This window comes from Astyanax mexicanus, chromosome 4 (assembly GCF_023375975.1).
Source record: "Astyanax mexicanus isolate ESR-SI-001 chromosome 4, AstMex3_surface, whole genome shotgun sequence".
In the NCBI taxonomy this organism is placed as follows: Eukaryota; Metazoa; Chordata; class Actinopteri; order Characiformes; family Acestrorhamphidae; genus Astyanax; species Astyanax mexicanus.
The window spans coordinates 29,197,368-29,214,208 of NC_064411.1; the positions used below are offsets into that span (position 1 = coordinate 29,197,368).

At 37.3% G+C, this 16,841-nt stretch overlaps 1 protein-coding gene across 1 annotated transcript in view; it reads right to left on the reverse strand.

The window, feature by feature from the left end:
• kcnq3 (potassium voltage-gated channel, KQT-like subfamily, member 3) overlaps positions 1 to 16,841 on the reverse strand; it is a 94,062-nt gene that overhangs the window by 30,559 nt on the left and 46,662 nt on the right. Inside the window, exons 3-9 of the mRNA XM_022679250.2 lie at positions 15,240 to 15,330; positions 14,324 to 14,450; positions 12,910 to 13,082; positions 8,561 to 8,725; positions 5,769 to 5,879; positions 4,089 to 4,184; positions 1,582 to 1,676 (exon numbers count right to left, since the gene is read on the reverse strand). Of these exons, the coding sequence (XP_022534971.2) occupies positions 1,582 to 1,676; positions 4,089 to 4,184; positions 5,769 to 5,879; positions 8,561 to 8,725; positions 12,910 to 13,082; positions 14,324 to 14,450; positions 15,240 to 15,330 (858 nt within the window). The remainder of the gene's footprint in view (positions 1 to 1,581; positions 1,677 to 4,088; positions 4,185 to 5,768; positions 5,880 to 8,560; positions 8,726 to 12,909; positions 13,083 to 14,323; positions 14,451 to 15,239; positions 15,331 to 16,841) is intronic.

Genomic DNA, 16,841 nt, shown 5'->3' on the forward strand with positions numbered 1-16,841 from the left:
CTGTTTTGACTACTTACAGTGGTATAAAAAGTTTGGGCACCCCTGATCATTTTTATGACTTTCTTTTATAAATCATCAGTTCTTCAGATCAGCAATTTCAGTTAAATATATCATATAGCAGAGGAACACAGTAATATTTGAGAAGTGAAATGAAGTTTATAGGATTTACAGAAAGTGTGCAATAATTCTTTAAACTAAATTAGACGGGTTTGAGCACCCTTGTCGTTTTATTGACAACATGGGAGCCTCAAAACACAACTCACAAATGACCTAAAAACAAAGATTGTTCAACATCATGGTTTAGAGGAAGGATAGAAAAAGCTCAATAATCTCAGAGATTTCAGCTGCAGATTCCACTGTGAGGAACAGAGTGAGGAAATGAAAGAACCACAGGCACAGTTCTAAGACTCAAAGTGACAGAACAAGAAAAATCTCAGATAATCAGAGGAGAAGGATGGTGAGAACAGTCATAGTCAATCAACCCACAGACCTCCAGAGCTCAAAAGACCTACATCATCATCTTACTGCAGATAATAGAGTCACTGTGCATCGTTCACTGTTCACTTTTTACTATTCAGTGCACTTTGCACGCGGAGAGGCTGTATGGGAGAGTAATCAATGCAGAAAAAGCCTTTTCTGAGCACACGCCACAAACAGAGTCGCTTGAGGTATGCTAAAGCTAAAGCGCATTTGAACAAGCCAGCTTAATTTTGGAATAAGGTTCTGTGGACTGATGAAACTAAAATTAAAGAGTTATTTGGAGGACAGTTATTTATGCATGGAGGAAAAAGAACACAGCAAGACAAACACTTCACTACCCACCTGAATATTTTTGTAAATCTGTGGTGTGATTAGATTAAAGCAGGCTGTTTGTGCTCCGAAACAATCAAACCTGACTGAACTGGAGATGTTTTTTTTTTTTAAGAAGAATGATCCAAAATACCTTCAACCAGAAACCAGACTCTCATTGGAAGGTGGATCTAAATATTGATGTAATTTTTCTGTTTGGTGCCCAAATGTATGCAGCTGTCTAATTTAGTTTAAAGAATTATTACACACTTTCTGTAAGTCCTATAAACTTCATTTCACTTCTCAAATATCACTATGATCATCTGATATATGATATATATGTAACTGAAATTGCCGATCCAATCAACCAAAGATTTATAAAGGAAAATCATGAAAATTATCAGGGGTGCCTAAAACTATTGGCAAAACGTATAGCCATTCACACCTACCATTTTAAATGTGGTTGCTGTGTGCATTTGTGATGAGGCAGCTATCCATTAGCTTGTTAATTTTAACGTGCTCAGTTTACCCCTGGGTAAACTATTCCCACAGGGGTAGTTATGTGTTTATTGTGGGTGGTGTTTTGCTGTCAGGGATGCATTGAGATGCTCTGGCGATTAATGGGTGCTATGGGGTGGATATATCAGATGAAAAAAAAAACATATCTACTGCATCCACAACATAACAGAACGTTTAAATACAAAATACTAAAAATAATAAAGTAAATATTGTCAGACTGTGTATGAAAGTGTGTGTATTTGCTTCATGCATGTGACTGTAGATGTAGAATACCTGAAGCATGGCAGAGATATCACTGTTTCATAGAATCTCCATGTGGCTATAAGATCTTCTCTGACTGGATTCGTAGCATAGTATCGCCAAGCCGCCTGGAACGAAACACTGAGTCAGATATCGTCGCTGTCCGATGAAAAACACTCCAAACTCTCCAAAACAGCAGTTTTACAGGAGAGAGAAAAAAACGTCAAAATTTTCAATGGAAGTCAATGTAAAAAGAGTTTATTTCAGGTCATTTTAAAGAGTTTCTATTGGTCCGTTCATCAAGAAATTTTGGCATAGTGTAAGGGACAGTTTGTCGGTTCAAATTTTGTAGCAAACTAAAATTCGACACAAAAATGGCGATAAGTGTTTTTCATAGGACAGCTGTCACACAAGACCACGGAGGAGGATCCAAATGCAGATTTATTAACAAACAAACACTGAAAGTCCAGGCAAACAAAGCAGGCAAGGGATATCCAAAATCAGAGTCGTAAATATGAGCAAATGTCAAAAAATCAGGTAATCAGAGGAAAATACAGAGCGCTTCGAATTGCAAGTGAAAAACAGACAAGACGTCGCACCTGGGTCGAGGTGTGGCGTCTATTTATACACACACTAGGCATAATTACACACGAAGACAAACTGAACTAAAACTGGGGTGAGTGCGACCTCCTGAGGCGTGGAGGTGCAACGCCTGGGTCAATGGTAACATCGACAATATACAGAATTAAGTCCTACCGTAGAAACCTCAAGATCTGTGACAGCTTGCATTTTTATTTATCCTTGCTATTTGGGCTAATTGGCATCTGATTCGTTTAAAAAACAAAGAATTATCTTTTAACATGATGTAGTTTCTGAGAAAAATGATGTCTACATATGAGGACGATAGTTTTATATTTCGATAGAACGCAATGAAGTCATGATTTGTAGTTAGCGATGATGTACAAAACATTTATTTTGTGCCTGAACACAGCAGCATTTTTTGCCTGAGTGCAAAACAAAATTAGAAACAATAATTGTGCCCCTTTGAGCAATATGGCTCATTTGAAGTGCTGCTGCTTCAACACGAAGACGTAAGAAAAAGCAAAAACAAACATTAATTGTATTTACTGTTCATTTACATTTGTGAACAAAATCAAACCTGTAACCTGTAACAGTATAATGGCCTCATAAGAGGACACCAGAACTTTGTAAAGCAAAATTTAGTGTTCTAAAGTGGCCTAGACAACCCACAATGTGATGCCCACGCATGTGGACGCCAGGTCCTAGTAGATTAAAATATATTAATTAAAGATTATTAAAACATGTGACTAGAGTTGCAACTAATGGTTGTTTTAGAAGTATATTAGACTATTCAACCAAATTATAAAACAAAAAAAAATTATTATTCCACCATTTACAGCACATTATATATCAAAGGATTCAGAAAGGATTCTGGAGGAATCCTTGTGCACTAGGGACAAGACCGACGGTCAGTAATGGATGCAGGTGATCTTCAGGCCCTCAGGAGGCACTGCACTAAAACGAGCTATACTGATTTTTTAGTGAAAATCAGTGCATGAAACTCACTAAAACACTTCCAGAAATCACACATGCAAGCTTAATCTGAATCATGCAGATAAGAAGCAATATGTCAATGCCATCTAGGAACACCACTGTCTTTTCAAGACACTTTTTTTTTACTGGAAAAGTCAGGAGAGTCTCTCCAAGCCAAAATACAGAATCCAAATCAACAGCAGTAAAAACAGTAGCATTATACAGTTTATTATAATATTTGGAATTCACCCATATCGAACCATCTCTTAGGTGACATAAATAGACTGGTCCTTTTTGCCATATTTGCTTTATATATTCAGATGAAATGCCTTTCTTTACTATTAATTTATAGATTTTAGATGATTTTACAATATAAGTAACTTTAATATGCCATCATCATTATTGTTACATTTTTTTACTGTTTGGGTTGGGTTGGGTAGTCGAGCTTAACGCCACATCAGCTCGTCGGCTATTTCGTGGCAGGATAGGTACTGTTTATTCAAAAGGTTCTACGATCTAAGCCATCGCAAGGCAGACAGACACAGACAGACACATTCACTCACACCTAAGGGGCAATTTCAATCAAGTTCCAATTAGCCTGAACGTGCCGTCTTTGGACTGTGGGAGGAAACCGGAGAACCCGGAGGAAACCCACGCAGACACGGGGAGAACGTGCAAACTCCACACAGAAAGATTCCCGGGTCGCCCCAGCCGGGAATCGAACCCAGGCTGTCTTGCTGTGAGGCAGAAGTGCTACCCACCGCGCCACCGTGCCTCCCTTTTTTACTGTTTAAACTGTCAACATAACTGTTGTATCTGGAGATAACGGTAAACATCTTTTCTAGGTCGTATATTTCCCACAAATTGCCCCTCATAGTGGCACTTTTAGTACTTTACTAAAACAACATTTTATGTGTTCCCTTAAGTTAAGCTAAGTTAAGTTGAACACACACACACACGTGTGCAGTGTGATGCTGAAAGTTTACCTGTATGAGTCCAGCTGCAGGGTGTCTGCGCTTCTCAAAGTGTTTCTGCCTGTGCTGCTCCTGAACCTTCAGAGCCAAACCAGAACCCAGGATACCCTGCAGACACCAACAATCAAACACAATCAAATCAGAACAACTGCTTGAATAATTAAATAACCACAAATACAGTGTCAGAGCAATTCTCCTCCGACACATGTGAAGTCAATCACCCCTTTTTTTGAGCTGCTGCTACCGATGCAGCATTGTCTGAGCATCTAGCGCGCAGCGACTCGGTTCCGATACATCAGCTCACAGATGCCTTGTGCCGCCCGGCACCTTTGGGTGTGATGGGGAGAGAGCGCCATCTACCCACCCAGAGGGAGCAAGGCCAATTGTACTCCCGCTGGGCGTCGGCAGCTGATGGCAAGCTACATGAACGGGATTCGAACCTGCAACCTCCCATTCATAGCGGCAATGCATTAGAGCGCTGGACCGCTCGGCGCCCCTTATTCAGTTATTATTTCTAAAATAAAGACTACTGTAATGCCATTTAGTTTACCAGATTTTGTGGAGTGATATTGATGCCTACCTATAGAGTTAAAAGGGTTTAAAGGGTTAACAAATCCTCATCTGTTTTTACTAAACTGTCTTGCATTTGAAATTTAGACAATTAATTTTTTCTATGTAAAAAATAATTCTTTTTTACATAGAAACCTGTCTTGCTTTTTTTAAAAATGTATCGGTAACACTTTATATTAAGTGTTGACTAACTAACATGAATTAATGCATAAGTTACCATGAATAAGACATGAACAATGCTTGGGTAATGTTAATTAAACACGGAACTACAGCATTAATTAATGTTACTTTCACATTAACTAACGTTAGAAGTAAAGCATTTTTTAAGACAAATAATGTTACCTAAAGTTTGGTAAACAAGTAACAACTGCTCTTCTTGTCATTTGCTTATGTGATGCAGCTATGCAAACAGTCATTGTTAAATATTTATTAATTAAATATTAGTTAGAAATATATTTGGCTGAGATAACACTCATGCAGTGATGTCAGTTAACTAATATAATATTATATATTTTACATTTTTACTTCTACTGAAATACATCTCTACATGGATTAGAATTAGTTCACTTTCCCGTTACATCAGGTATAGTCGTTTTATATTAGGTAATAGGTATAAATATAAATATTTAATGAATACAGTATGCATAACTGCAGTACGCAAGCAAATGACAAGAAGATGAACTAATGCAGTTGTTGCTTGTTTACCTAACATTAGTTAATTAGTCAAGACTTAATGTAAAGTGTTACCATTTTATCCAGCTAGATGTTTTTCAGTCTACTGTATGTTAGCCTAAAAAAAGTCACATGATGTAATATCGGCCCTGCAATCTACCGCAGAAGTATAAATGTGCCTTAACACAGTCAGTAAAATTCAGAAGGTCAAGATACCCTGACAAAATATTCAAACCAGCGATCTTCCGTTCATAGTGGCAGCGCTTTAGCCCGCAAGACCATTTGAGTCATACATGTGAACTCATGTGTCATCCTATTCTGAATTGATAGGGTTTAATATGATCTTGGCTCATTCTTTGCAGCTACAACCACTGTCAGACATCAGGCTTATCTCTCCCTCCCTGACAGACACAGTGATGAAGAGGAGTGAGGAAGAACGGGAATACTCACGGCCGGCAGAGCGAAGAATGAAACGCCAATCAGAGCGAACGTCCCAGCGAGCAGACGTCCTGCCCACGTCTTTGGTGTCTTATCACCATAGCCAATGGTCGTCAAAGTGATCTGAAACAGGGATCGCATAATATTCAAAGTTCTGCAGACAGGAAGAGAAAGTACAGTACTGCCAAAGGCTGTTCATTTTATTTATTTATTTATTTTTATTTCTAATTTTCTCCAATTTGTCTCCCCAATTTTTGTGACCAAATGTTCCACCTATTCAGCTGCTGGCCAGCTGTATATCTCCCATCACAGGTGATGCCTCAACACCAGAAGGGGGAAGGCTAGCACATGCCCCCTCCGTCACATGTGAAGTCACACTCCGCCTCTTTTCAAAGTGCAGCTGATTCTGTCCAGTAGCCAGCGCACTCGGAGGAAAGCGCAGCGACTTGGTTCCAATACATCAGCTCACAGATGCCTTGTGCTGATCGACATCACCTAGTGAAAAGGGGAAAGAGCACCATCTACCCACCCAGCTAAAGGCAAGCTGCATGACTCAGATTCGAACCAGCAACCTCTCCTACCGATCATTGCGGCAGCACTTTAGCCCTGTGGACCACTCGGCATATATATATAATCTTCAGGGACATCCCATTCTAAACTCATAGGGTAGATTTTGGGCTGGGTATGACTTTGGCTCATCCTTTGAAGCTACAACAGCTTCAACTCTTCTGGAAAGACTTTCCACCAGGTTTAGGATTGTGTTTATTCTTCCAGAAGCACATTTGTGAGGTCAGACACTGATATTGGAAGAGAAGGCTTGGCTCACAGTCTCTGCTCTAATTCATCCCAAAAGTGTTCTGTAGGGTTGAGATCAGGACTTTTTACAGGCCAGTTAAGTTGTTCCACATCATAATCACCAGATTATCCATGCCTTTATGGACCTTGCTTTGCACACTGGTGCACAGTCATGTTGGAACAGGAAGGGGCCGTCCCTAAACTGTTCTTGCAAGGTTAGAAGCATGACATTGTCCAAAATCTCTTGGTATGATGAAGTATTAAGAGTTTTGTTCACTGGAAAACAACCCAACACCATAATCCCCCCTCCACCAAACTTTAAACTTGGACCAATGCAGTGAGACAAGTACCACTCTCCTGGTAAACATCAAACCCAGACTCATCCATTGGATTGTTAGACAGAAACTTTTCTGTGATTTCAGTGTGATTTCACTGTAGAGAGTGGAATGCCTCCACTCTAGTGGCGGCCTACTTTACACCATTGCATCTGACGCATTGCATTGTGTTTGGTAATATAAGGCTTGGATGCAGCTGTTTGGCCATGGAAACCCATTCAATGAAGCACTCTACTCTCTACTGTTCTTGAGATAATGTTAATCTAAAGACCACATGAAGTTTGGAGGTCTGTAGTGGTTGACTGCAGAAATGGGGTGACCTCTGCACTAGGGGTGGGCAATATGGCCCTAAAATAATATCACAATATTTCATGGTGTTTTCCAGATTACTATACTCTTGGCGATATGACAAAACACTGAATTCTTATTGCATATGATATGATATGGCATAACTGAGATGCTAAAAAATATAAGAATTTTATCAGATTTGTAACAAAAGTGAATGATCCACAATTTCATGATACTACACTGTAAACCCAGAAGTTGTTTTAACTCAAATAAACTGAGTCTGTTTTACATAAAATTAGAGATTTCTAAACAATACTCAACTATTTTGAGTTAGTTGAACATTTGTGGGCACGTATACATTCAAACTGAGATCTTTGAGTTGAATCAACTTATAAGTTGTCTGTGCCATTAACAGCTTCTTTCCATTGGCTTCTGTCAAAATCTATTTGCATACTGGGTGTGTCCAACAGTTTCTGACACTCACCGTCAGTGTGTAGTGATTCACCCGGGGCTAGGTTAGGTAAACTTGTAGATCACATATTATGATTAAATACTTGGTCTCTGTGTTGTAGGCTGTAGAACAAGCATCATTTACTGAGCTGCAGTAACTCTGTGTTCTCACTGTGCTCTCAGTACTTTTAATTCTTTACTCTTTTCTTTCATCTAATTTTCTATGAGTATTTAAAAAAATAGTTGAATGAAACCAGAAAGAAGACTAAATACAAGTTCAGGAAAATGTTAATTTTAAATATAGGTATATGTATTTGTTAAGTTCACTGTACTTAAAAATGATATTAAAATTTATTAGGTAATCGTTACAACAAAAGTTTTGAGTTTAGTCAATTTATCTGGTTTTTTACAGTGTAATAATGCACTCCAAATATCTCCATACATGCAGGATTAGAGTAAAATAAGATAGAGACAGATATGATCTGTCTCTAGTAGCTATATAATTCGTAAATGAGAACTAAATTAGATTTTTTTTGCTAAGAACAGTAAAAAAAAGGAGTACCCTGATGTTATAATTAGGGGTGGGTGACATGGCTCGATATTTCAGGGTATATGTGTTTTATTGTTACTGACAGTTGACTGTGGAATATTTAGTAGTGAGGAAATTTCACGACTGGATTTGTTGTACAGGTGCTGCTAGAATTCACTGAGCTCCTGAGAGAGACACATTCTTTCACTAATGTTTGTAGAAGCAGTCTGTGTGTCTAGCTGCTTGGTTTTATACACCTCCCATTATCCCATTACAGTAACTCTTTCTTGGTACATAATGTTTTGGTCAAATAAGGACGGATGTGAACAAGGCCTTACTTATAGTGTGTGTGTGTGTGTGTGTGTGTTTGTGTGTGTGTGTGGTAGCCTCTAGTGTTTATCACTCACCAGCCCCCACCACAGTGCGTCTGCGTAGGTGTCAAAGTCCTGCGTAGGAGTTACATTATCTCTGTCTAACACATCTGTCGTTTCAACATCCTTCTCCACCAGGTAAACCAGGAACGAGGCCAAGATCAGAGACAGGAAACCGATGTACCAGGCAGTGATCAGCTCCTACACACACACACACACACACACAAACACAGGCAAACAATATCACACTGACCCACATCAACAACCAATAGTGTTCAGGCCCTCTGTATCAGTGCATACAAGTGCATCTCAATAAATTAGAATATTTATTTTTCAGTTATTAAATAAAAAAGTGTAACTCATATATTTCATACAGCACCAGGAAAAAATAATAGACCACTTCAAAATAATCAGTTTCTCTGATTTTGCAATTTATAGGTTTGTGTTTGAGTGGAATGAACATTGTTGTTTTATTCTATAAACTACTTATGACATTTCTCCCAATTTTCCAAAGAAAAGTATTGTCATTTAGAGCATTTATTTACAGAAAATAAGAAGGTAGTGCTTTCAAACCTCAAATAATGCATTTAAAAACAACCACAACAATAATGCTTTTTTAACTCCTGGAATAAAACTTGCTTCCTTCTGCTTTGGCAATGTTTCTCAACTCTGAGGACTGATTGTCCAGCAGAACAGTACTCAATTCCACACAGCTAGATCAAATAAGATGTGGATGAAGGACCATCAGATCAATACATTGTCATGGTCAGCCCAATCTCCAGCCCTGAACCCCATTGAAAACCTCTGAAATGTAATCAAGAGGAAGATAGATGGTCACAAGCCATCAAACATATCTGAACCAGGAGTGGTCAGATATGTCAGATATGTATAAGATCACCCAAAAGCAGCGTGAAAGACTGGTGGAGAGCATGCGAAGACACATAAAAACTTTGATCGGGGCTATTCAAAATCAGGGTTATTCCACAAAATACTGATTTCTGAACTCTTCCTGGGTTAAAACATTAGTATTGTTGTTTTGAAATGAATATGAACTTGTTTTCTTCCTTTTTTCCAGGTCTGAATTCACTGCATCTTTTTCATTATTTTGATTTGATTATTTTCATTCCTCCTTCTTCTGCAAATAAATGCTCTAAATGACGACTTTTTTATTTAGAATTTATGAGAAATGTTGTCAGTAGTTAATAGATTTATAGATTTATAGAGTGTTTATAATTTGCAGCTAATGAAACCTAAAGTCAGTGTCTCAGGTTTTTTATATTATTAAATAAAATTGTAGACTCACACTTGTAGGTGTGAAAGGTGAAAAGTTTTACAGGTTTGTGTTAGGCCACAGAACATTTTGTGATGGGTCATGTGAGCCACGAGTTCCGAACACCAACCCTACTGCTTTACTCTTCAATGCACTCGGAGGAAAGCTCAGAGACTCCTGCATCTGATATGATGTTTCTGTATATTCTGTATATTTTACTGTGAGAAGATGACTCAGCTCTGTCTAAAAGCAAGTGTAGCCGATTAAGAAGCCCTCTGTGATGTCAACATCTGTGATTCAAGAAAGGAGCTGCTGCTGCTGCTATTCCCAGAACAATGGACTAGCTAACCCTGAATCATCGCTGTGAATGTGCTTATTACCTAAATGTTGAGAATAGAGTTGCACGGTGTACCGAAGGTTCGATTCTTTTTCGATACTACGTCATCACAAACGATTCGGTTCTTTAGCGTTCGATGCTTTCGATACTGTATATAGCCCAGTCACTAGCTTCAAATGAGTCAAATTAGTAGGCGCGATTTGATTCAGTTCATAAGAAAACTGATTCACACCGCAGCAGTCGGTGTGGCAGGATTCAGATAAACTTAGTGTTCTGAACAAATGAATCGATTCACGCGCAAGCCAGCAGAGCAGCAGCGAGTGTAGAATGGCGACGGCTAAAATAACAGATGTCTCTCGTCTGCGACTTGTGGACAAAACGGGCGCGAGGAGTGAAGTGTGGGAAAATAGTCTGAGATGTAGGCATCTGTTTTTTATTTATATTTTTATTTTTAAATAAAATAACGAAAATAACGAAAACTGAAAGTGAAACTAAACTACTTTATTTATTAGCGCTGTTTTCACTCCCGCAGTTGTACAGCGGGGGGTGTTGTGCCGATTCTGTCCGCGAAGCGGGAGTCGGATTCAGTAGCGGATTCGGCACAAGCGCGGCGGCACCTCGCGGTCCGCGGTGTTAGTTGTAAGCGCTCGCGCTAGCCGCAAAATACGACAGAAAACACTGAGGGAGCTGCAGAATTATGTATGGGACTAGAATATGAGCATGAGGAGATCAAAGAGAACCTTTACCTGTGAGTAGCTCACATCAGAACACGCAAATCTCTCTCACTCTCGCTCTCTCACTCTCACTCTTTCTCTGTGTCTCTCTCTCGCACGTGAACGCCTCCGCGTTTGACCTGCAGCACTGTGTTTAGCTGTTCTTAAAAATCATTTTAATTAAATAATAGTTCTATGCTTCTATGTTACAGTGTTATTTAACATAATTCTGATCATATTTCGCTCATTCATTTAGCAGACAAGCACCCTGATCTCTACAAAGAGCTGAGAAGTCGACAGGTTAGTGGAGTTAGTCAAGATACACTCTGTCTGTAGCTTTACTAAGATTTACTAGCGACTGCTGTGAAACATGAACTCAAGATGTTCACGTTTTCGCGTTTCCATCGCAAATCTGTGGTCAGGCACGTAGCCTGCTTGATCGTTACACTGAACATGGGCTTATTAAAAACGGTAAACGGTTGATTAATAAAACGGAGCAGTGAGTGTTAAAATGAACATAACATTGTAATGTTCTTCTGTCTCTTTATTTTCCTTATTCAGAACTTAACTTCTGCCCGCCCGTCAGGTTCACATAGTCAGGCTACCATTACCTCTGGTTTTAGTTTTAGTTTTTAGGAAGTGTTTAGATAATTATGTTATAGTTAAGGTTATAATAACGAAACTTGTTTTTTGTACAAATGTTTCATTTTAGAATAAAAACGTTTGCACCGATTGTTCAGTGTTCAATCCAGTTCAGTCAAAAATAAACATTTTATGTTCAGATATTTTTATTGTTTTTTTTTTCTTCCAAGTATCGTTTTGGTATCGAGAATCGTGATACTACAGTTGGTATCGGTATCGAAGTCAAAATTTTGGTATCGTGACAACCCTAGTTGAGAAGCAGAAAAGGCTTTTTTATAGATGTTTCTATAAAAACTTGGCATCCTGCAAATAACAGAATCTGTTATAAAGGTAAAGGACAGACACATTACTGCATCATTATATGATTTGTTTTTGTTGTTTTTCCTTCTGCACTGCAAATGTACTAAAAAAACTTTCTGCATTTGCTTTTTTTTAAGTAAATTAAATTTTAGATACATTTAAGTAACTTAAACTCGGTTTCAAGACTTAAATGTTACATAGAGTAAATAAGTGAACTAAACTTTAGTAATTTTTTTCTTTTATTAAACTTTACTTAATTTATTTTTGCTGAATCAATCCTCTCTTTTAGTAAACTTTACTTAATTTCTGCATACAGTATTACCTAATTACAATTACGTAATTCTTGAAATGTAAATATTTTTAGTTAAAACACACATTCAAATATTTACATAATCTCAAATATTTATTTTGTAAACAGTATACCAAACTTAGTATACTAAAAAGAATGTATTACATGCCATCCATGTGTGGAGACAGTGTAATGTGTGTGTTTTAACTTAAAAAAATTAAATTATGTATATATATATACATAATATAAATACATTATGTATCATACATTATTTGAGTAATACTGTATAAATTAACTAATTGTAATTAGGTAATATTGTATGCAGAAATTAAGTAAATGATACTAAAAGAAAGAATTGATTCAGCAAAAATAAATTAAGTAAAGCTTACTAAAAAAAAAGATTGACTGAAGTTCAGTTCACTTATTTACTCTATGTAACATTTAAGTCTTGACTTCAAGTTACTTAAATTTACCTAAAATTTAATTTACTTAAAAAAAAAAAACAAATGTAGAAAGTTTGCGAAACTTTTTTTAAAGTAAATTTTACTCATCATTTTATTCAGTGTGGGTTTCTACAAATAGTAGCGAAATGTATTTTGCACCACTGTTGTAGAAACAACAAATTCAAAAATGCATCTAAACTGATGCCACTCTTCTTATTACAAGTTAGTGTACCATTAACTACATACACTACATGATGCTGTTTTAAATACTGAAACTAATCAATAGCAAAAAATATTTCGTAACTTCCTGGTAAATAAAAATTATTCCTTTTTCTAAATGGCAGTTTTGACTGGATAAAAAGTATAATAGTATATGTTTGTGTGTATATACCTTGCTGTGAGCATATATGGCAGACCCCAGCAGTTTCCAGGTTCCTCCTCGGCGGTCCATGCGCAGCATCCGCAGGATCTGCAGAAACCGCAGACTCCGAAGTGACGTGGCCAACACATTTCCCTGATTTCCCAGTGCCACCACAGGCACAGACGCTATCAGCACAAAGATATCTGCACAAACACATAAAACACACACAGTTCATTCAACGTTATTATTTAATCAAAAATGTACATTTACTGACCCTGAAGTATGTTTATCCAGTGCCTGTCCAGACTCTTCCATACTCAGCTCTACTTGACAGCTCACACTGACATTAACTCCCACACACGATCACATGACACTGCACAGGAACTACCAGGAAGCTCATCACCTGAATATTGATCTCACCTGGTTCAACCACTACATACACACCTGCATTTCACTCACTCTGATTTTTGCCAGCCCTTCGATATTGCCTCTCTGTGTATGAGTCTTGGACTGTTTCGCATTAATGGTGTGTTTATCCTATCTGGCTGATGTCTACCCACTGTATCCCTACTTTGTTTAATAAAGTATTTAAATTTGCTATGAATATTATTTACAGTATGTTTAAGGTGCATATTATACTAGCTGTTTAGTAATGTTAGGAAATGCATGACCTCAAGTCATATTTTCTGAAAATACAGATTTTTTTCGGGTTTCAATATCAGAATCTTTTTTAACAGTTTAAAAACCAAAAAAAACCTATTGTTCATGTTGCATTGTTGTTGCATTGTTTGCTATACCATTGATTAAAATTAATTTATTATTATCATTATATATTATAATTATTTCACGCATTTGTCTGAACACAAACTTTCACAAATTTGTACGTACACATTACCAGGCTGAAGTGACTCAAATCTTATTTTTTGCTCAATGTGGCTCAGATCTGATTTTTTTATGGCTGTGGGAACGTGACAATTCAGATTTTTTCAAATCAGATTTGAGTCACTTTCATATGTGGTCCTAAATCGAATACGTATCCGGTCCATGGACATGTGGCATGAATGTTATGCTATTGCTATTGCATGCTATTGCGCATGCGCTACGTGCTTCTCTCTTGTACCCACACATCTCTTGGTGCAGCTATGCAATTTTTTTACACATATCAATGTGTGCATGTGAGGTGTTTCAGGGACAGATTTGTTCACATTACACACAAAAAATCAGATTTGAGCAATGTGGCTTGTAATATGAACGTAGCCTAAAAGTGCTGAATATGTGGTGCAAACCTTTTGAAATTGTCAACAAAATTTAAGCTACTTTTATTTTTCAAATTTTAAGACAGTAAAGTAAAACCCAGTTGAAGAATCATCCATAACTATGCGTAGGAGTATGTCTGAGAGAGAGAGAGAGAGAGAGAAAGAGAAAGAGAAAGAGAGAGACTTACCCAGTATACACAGTGGTTTGCGGGCGAATTTGAGCCGCCCTCTCCAGCCCTTATATCTACAACAGCATCCTGCTGCCCAGATCCTCAGCACAAACTCCGACCCAAAAATAAAGATGGTGAAGGTTTCCTACAGGAAGAGAAACACAGAAATAAATATATATATATTTGTGTGTGTGTAAATATAAATATATGTGTGTGTGTGCGTATGCAAAGACTGCATATCAGTTTACATGTTTATCTATTATGTCCAAGCCTTTATATACAGTTCTGGAAAAAAGCCCACTAAAAGACCACTTTAAAAAAGGTTTCTTTGATGTTACCTAATTTAAAACCTCTGGAATTTAATCAAGAGGAAGATGGATGATCACAAGCCATCAAACCAAGCTGAACTGCTTGAATTGTTGCACCAGGAGTAAAGGCATAAAGTTATTCAAAAGCAGTGTGTAAGACTGGTGGAGGAGAACATGATACCAAGATGCATGAAAACTGTGATTAAAAACCAGGTTTATTGCACCAAATATTGATTTCTGAACTCCTAAAACTATGAATATGAAGCAGGTCTGGATCAAAAGACTAAAATTAGGTCCAACCAAAAGAGGTGGTCTCGGTTTGTATCTACTGAACCATAGTCTGGTTCGTCTGCAGTGTGAAAGCACTTTTCTAGGTGATATGACAACAGGACATAGTTCTGTAGCATATAGTCTAAAACCAAAACTAACCGGAACAAATGTAGCAACAGTTTATAACATAAGAAACACATGAACCCTTTCAATTTCAAGTGTAAAAACACCCTGAAAGATTTGATTCCAAGTCATCTGCCATTTTTCTTTGTGCATTTAAGTATTTACACAACCTAAATAATGTCAGCTGTGATTACTTTAAATGAATGTTCTGCTTAGTATCCAAAAACACTTACCAGAACCACCAGCCAGTGACCCGAGTCATCTTCATACTCCTTAAATGTGGTCAAAATCGCAAGAATCAGACAGGCCAGAACTATCAGAAACCTAGAGGAACAGAGAGAAAGAGAGACACTCAGTAAACAGTGGAAGAGAACATTGGTTTATGGGCCAAAAATGCATATCAGGATGAGAAAACTATTGCGCTATTTTTTTTTAAAGTATATTTTGCACTATATGCCCACACTTAAATCCTTTAACCTCTTAAATTGATCCGATTTAAAGTTTGAAGATCTAGGAAAAATTGTTGAAAGTATTTTTTTCAGTATGAAACTTCTTCTGCTTGCCTTAATAAGTGTAATCAACATATAATATGAAAATGGTTCATCTCAAATATTTGCAACCACCCCATGAAAAAAACTAAATCTAAAACAAAATTGCAATGTTATGATTCAATGTTATGTAAAATTATTGTTTTATATGTTGGTCTTTCCAAAGTAATACGGTAGTGAATCTTTAAAAAAAAGTTTGAACATGTATTGTTTTATGAAAAACGAGTGAATAATCCTAACTGAACCATTACCTGTTAGAGTTAAGAAACACCACTGCACTAAATAATGATAGAATAATTAGAACTGGAGTTAGTAATGAAATATTCACACTGCTTTTTAGTTTTTTTTTGTTTTTATTTTGCTTTCTGACATTTTATGGATAATTAAACATGCACCGAGGAAAAACTGACCTGGGAACAACATTGCTGTTCCTGAAAAATGAACATAACAGGAGGGCTAATTTTCCCCCCAAAAAAACAAAAATCATCAGTGTGTCTTATAATCCAGTGCGACTTATGTATGAATTCTACCAGTCTGGTATTAAGGAACAGTAAAGCTACTCTGCAGAAGTACAGTGTTACACAGGAGTTTCAGTTTAGTTCTCCAGCACTGAGACTGAAGCAGTATTAGCATTAGCCGCTAACCACGCTAAGCGCTAGCTCTTTCGCCGTTCTGAGGCGAGTATATCAACCTGTACAGCAGTTGGATTACACAATTAATAGCACTCATATCTGTTAGTGTCTCTATAAATCAGTTGTACACACAGTACAACTGTCCTACTTCTATCTGTGGACATGTTTACATGATGTTTAGATTAGCACAAAATACTGCTTAATGTGTTGTTATTAAATGATATTATTTAACACTGCTAGAGATATGTGCTGGGGTCACTTTTATCAGGGGTGTGGAGGAGTGAAGCATGCTGGTGATGGGTCACGGTTTCTGGCTCTGACAGAAGTATCAGTTATGAGTAACTAACGTCAAAGAATGAAACTGTTTACACTGTATCCAGTGTGATATTGATTTGTAATGTGATGACTTCAGCTGATGATGCTGACTGAACAAAGAGGCAATATCAGATCTGACCAGCGGGTGGAGCTGTTCTGTAAGTGAATGAATGCAGTAAGGAAAATACACAGAGTGAGAAAAACAACTCAGCTGATATTCTTACAGCAGCTTTCTTCTTTTATAAGCTTTAAAGTCTTATTTCATGTCTAATACACATTTTAAATAGTGAGAGAACAGCCACACACACACACACACAGCAGTGCTGTATCTTTTTGTCTG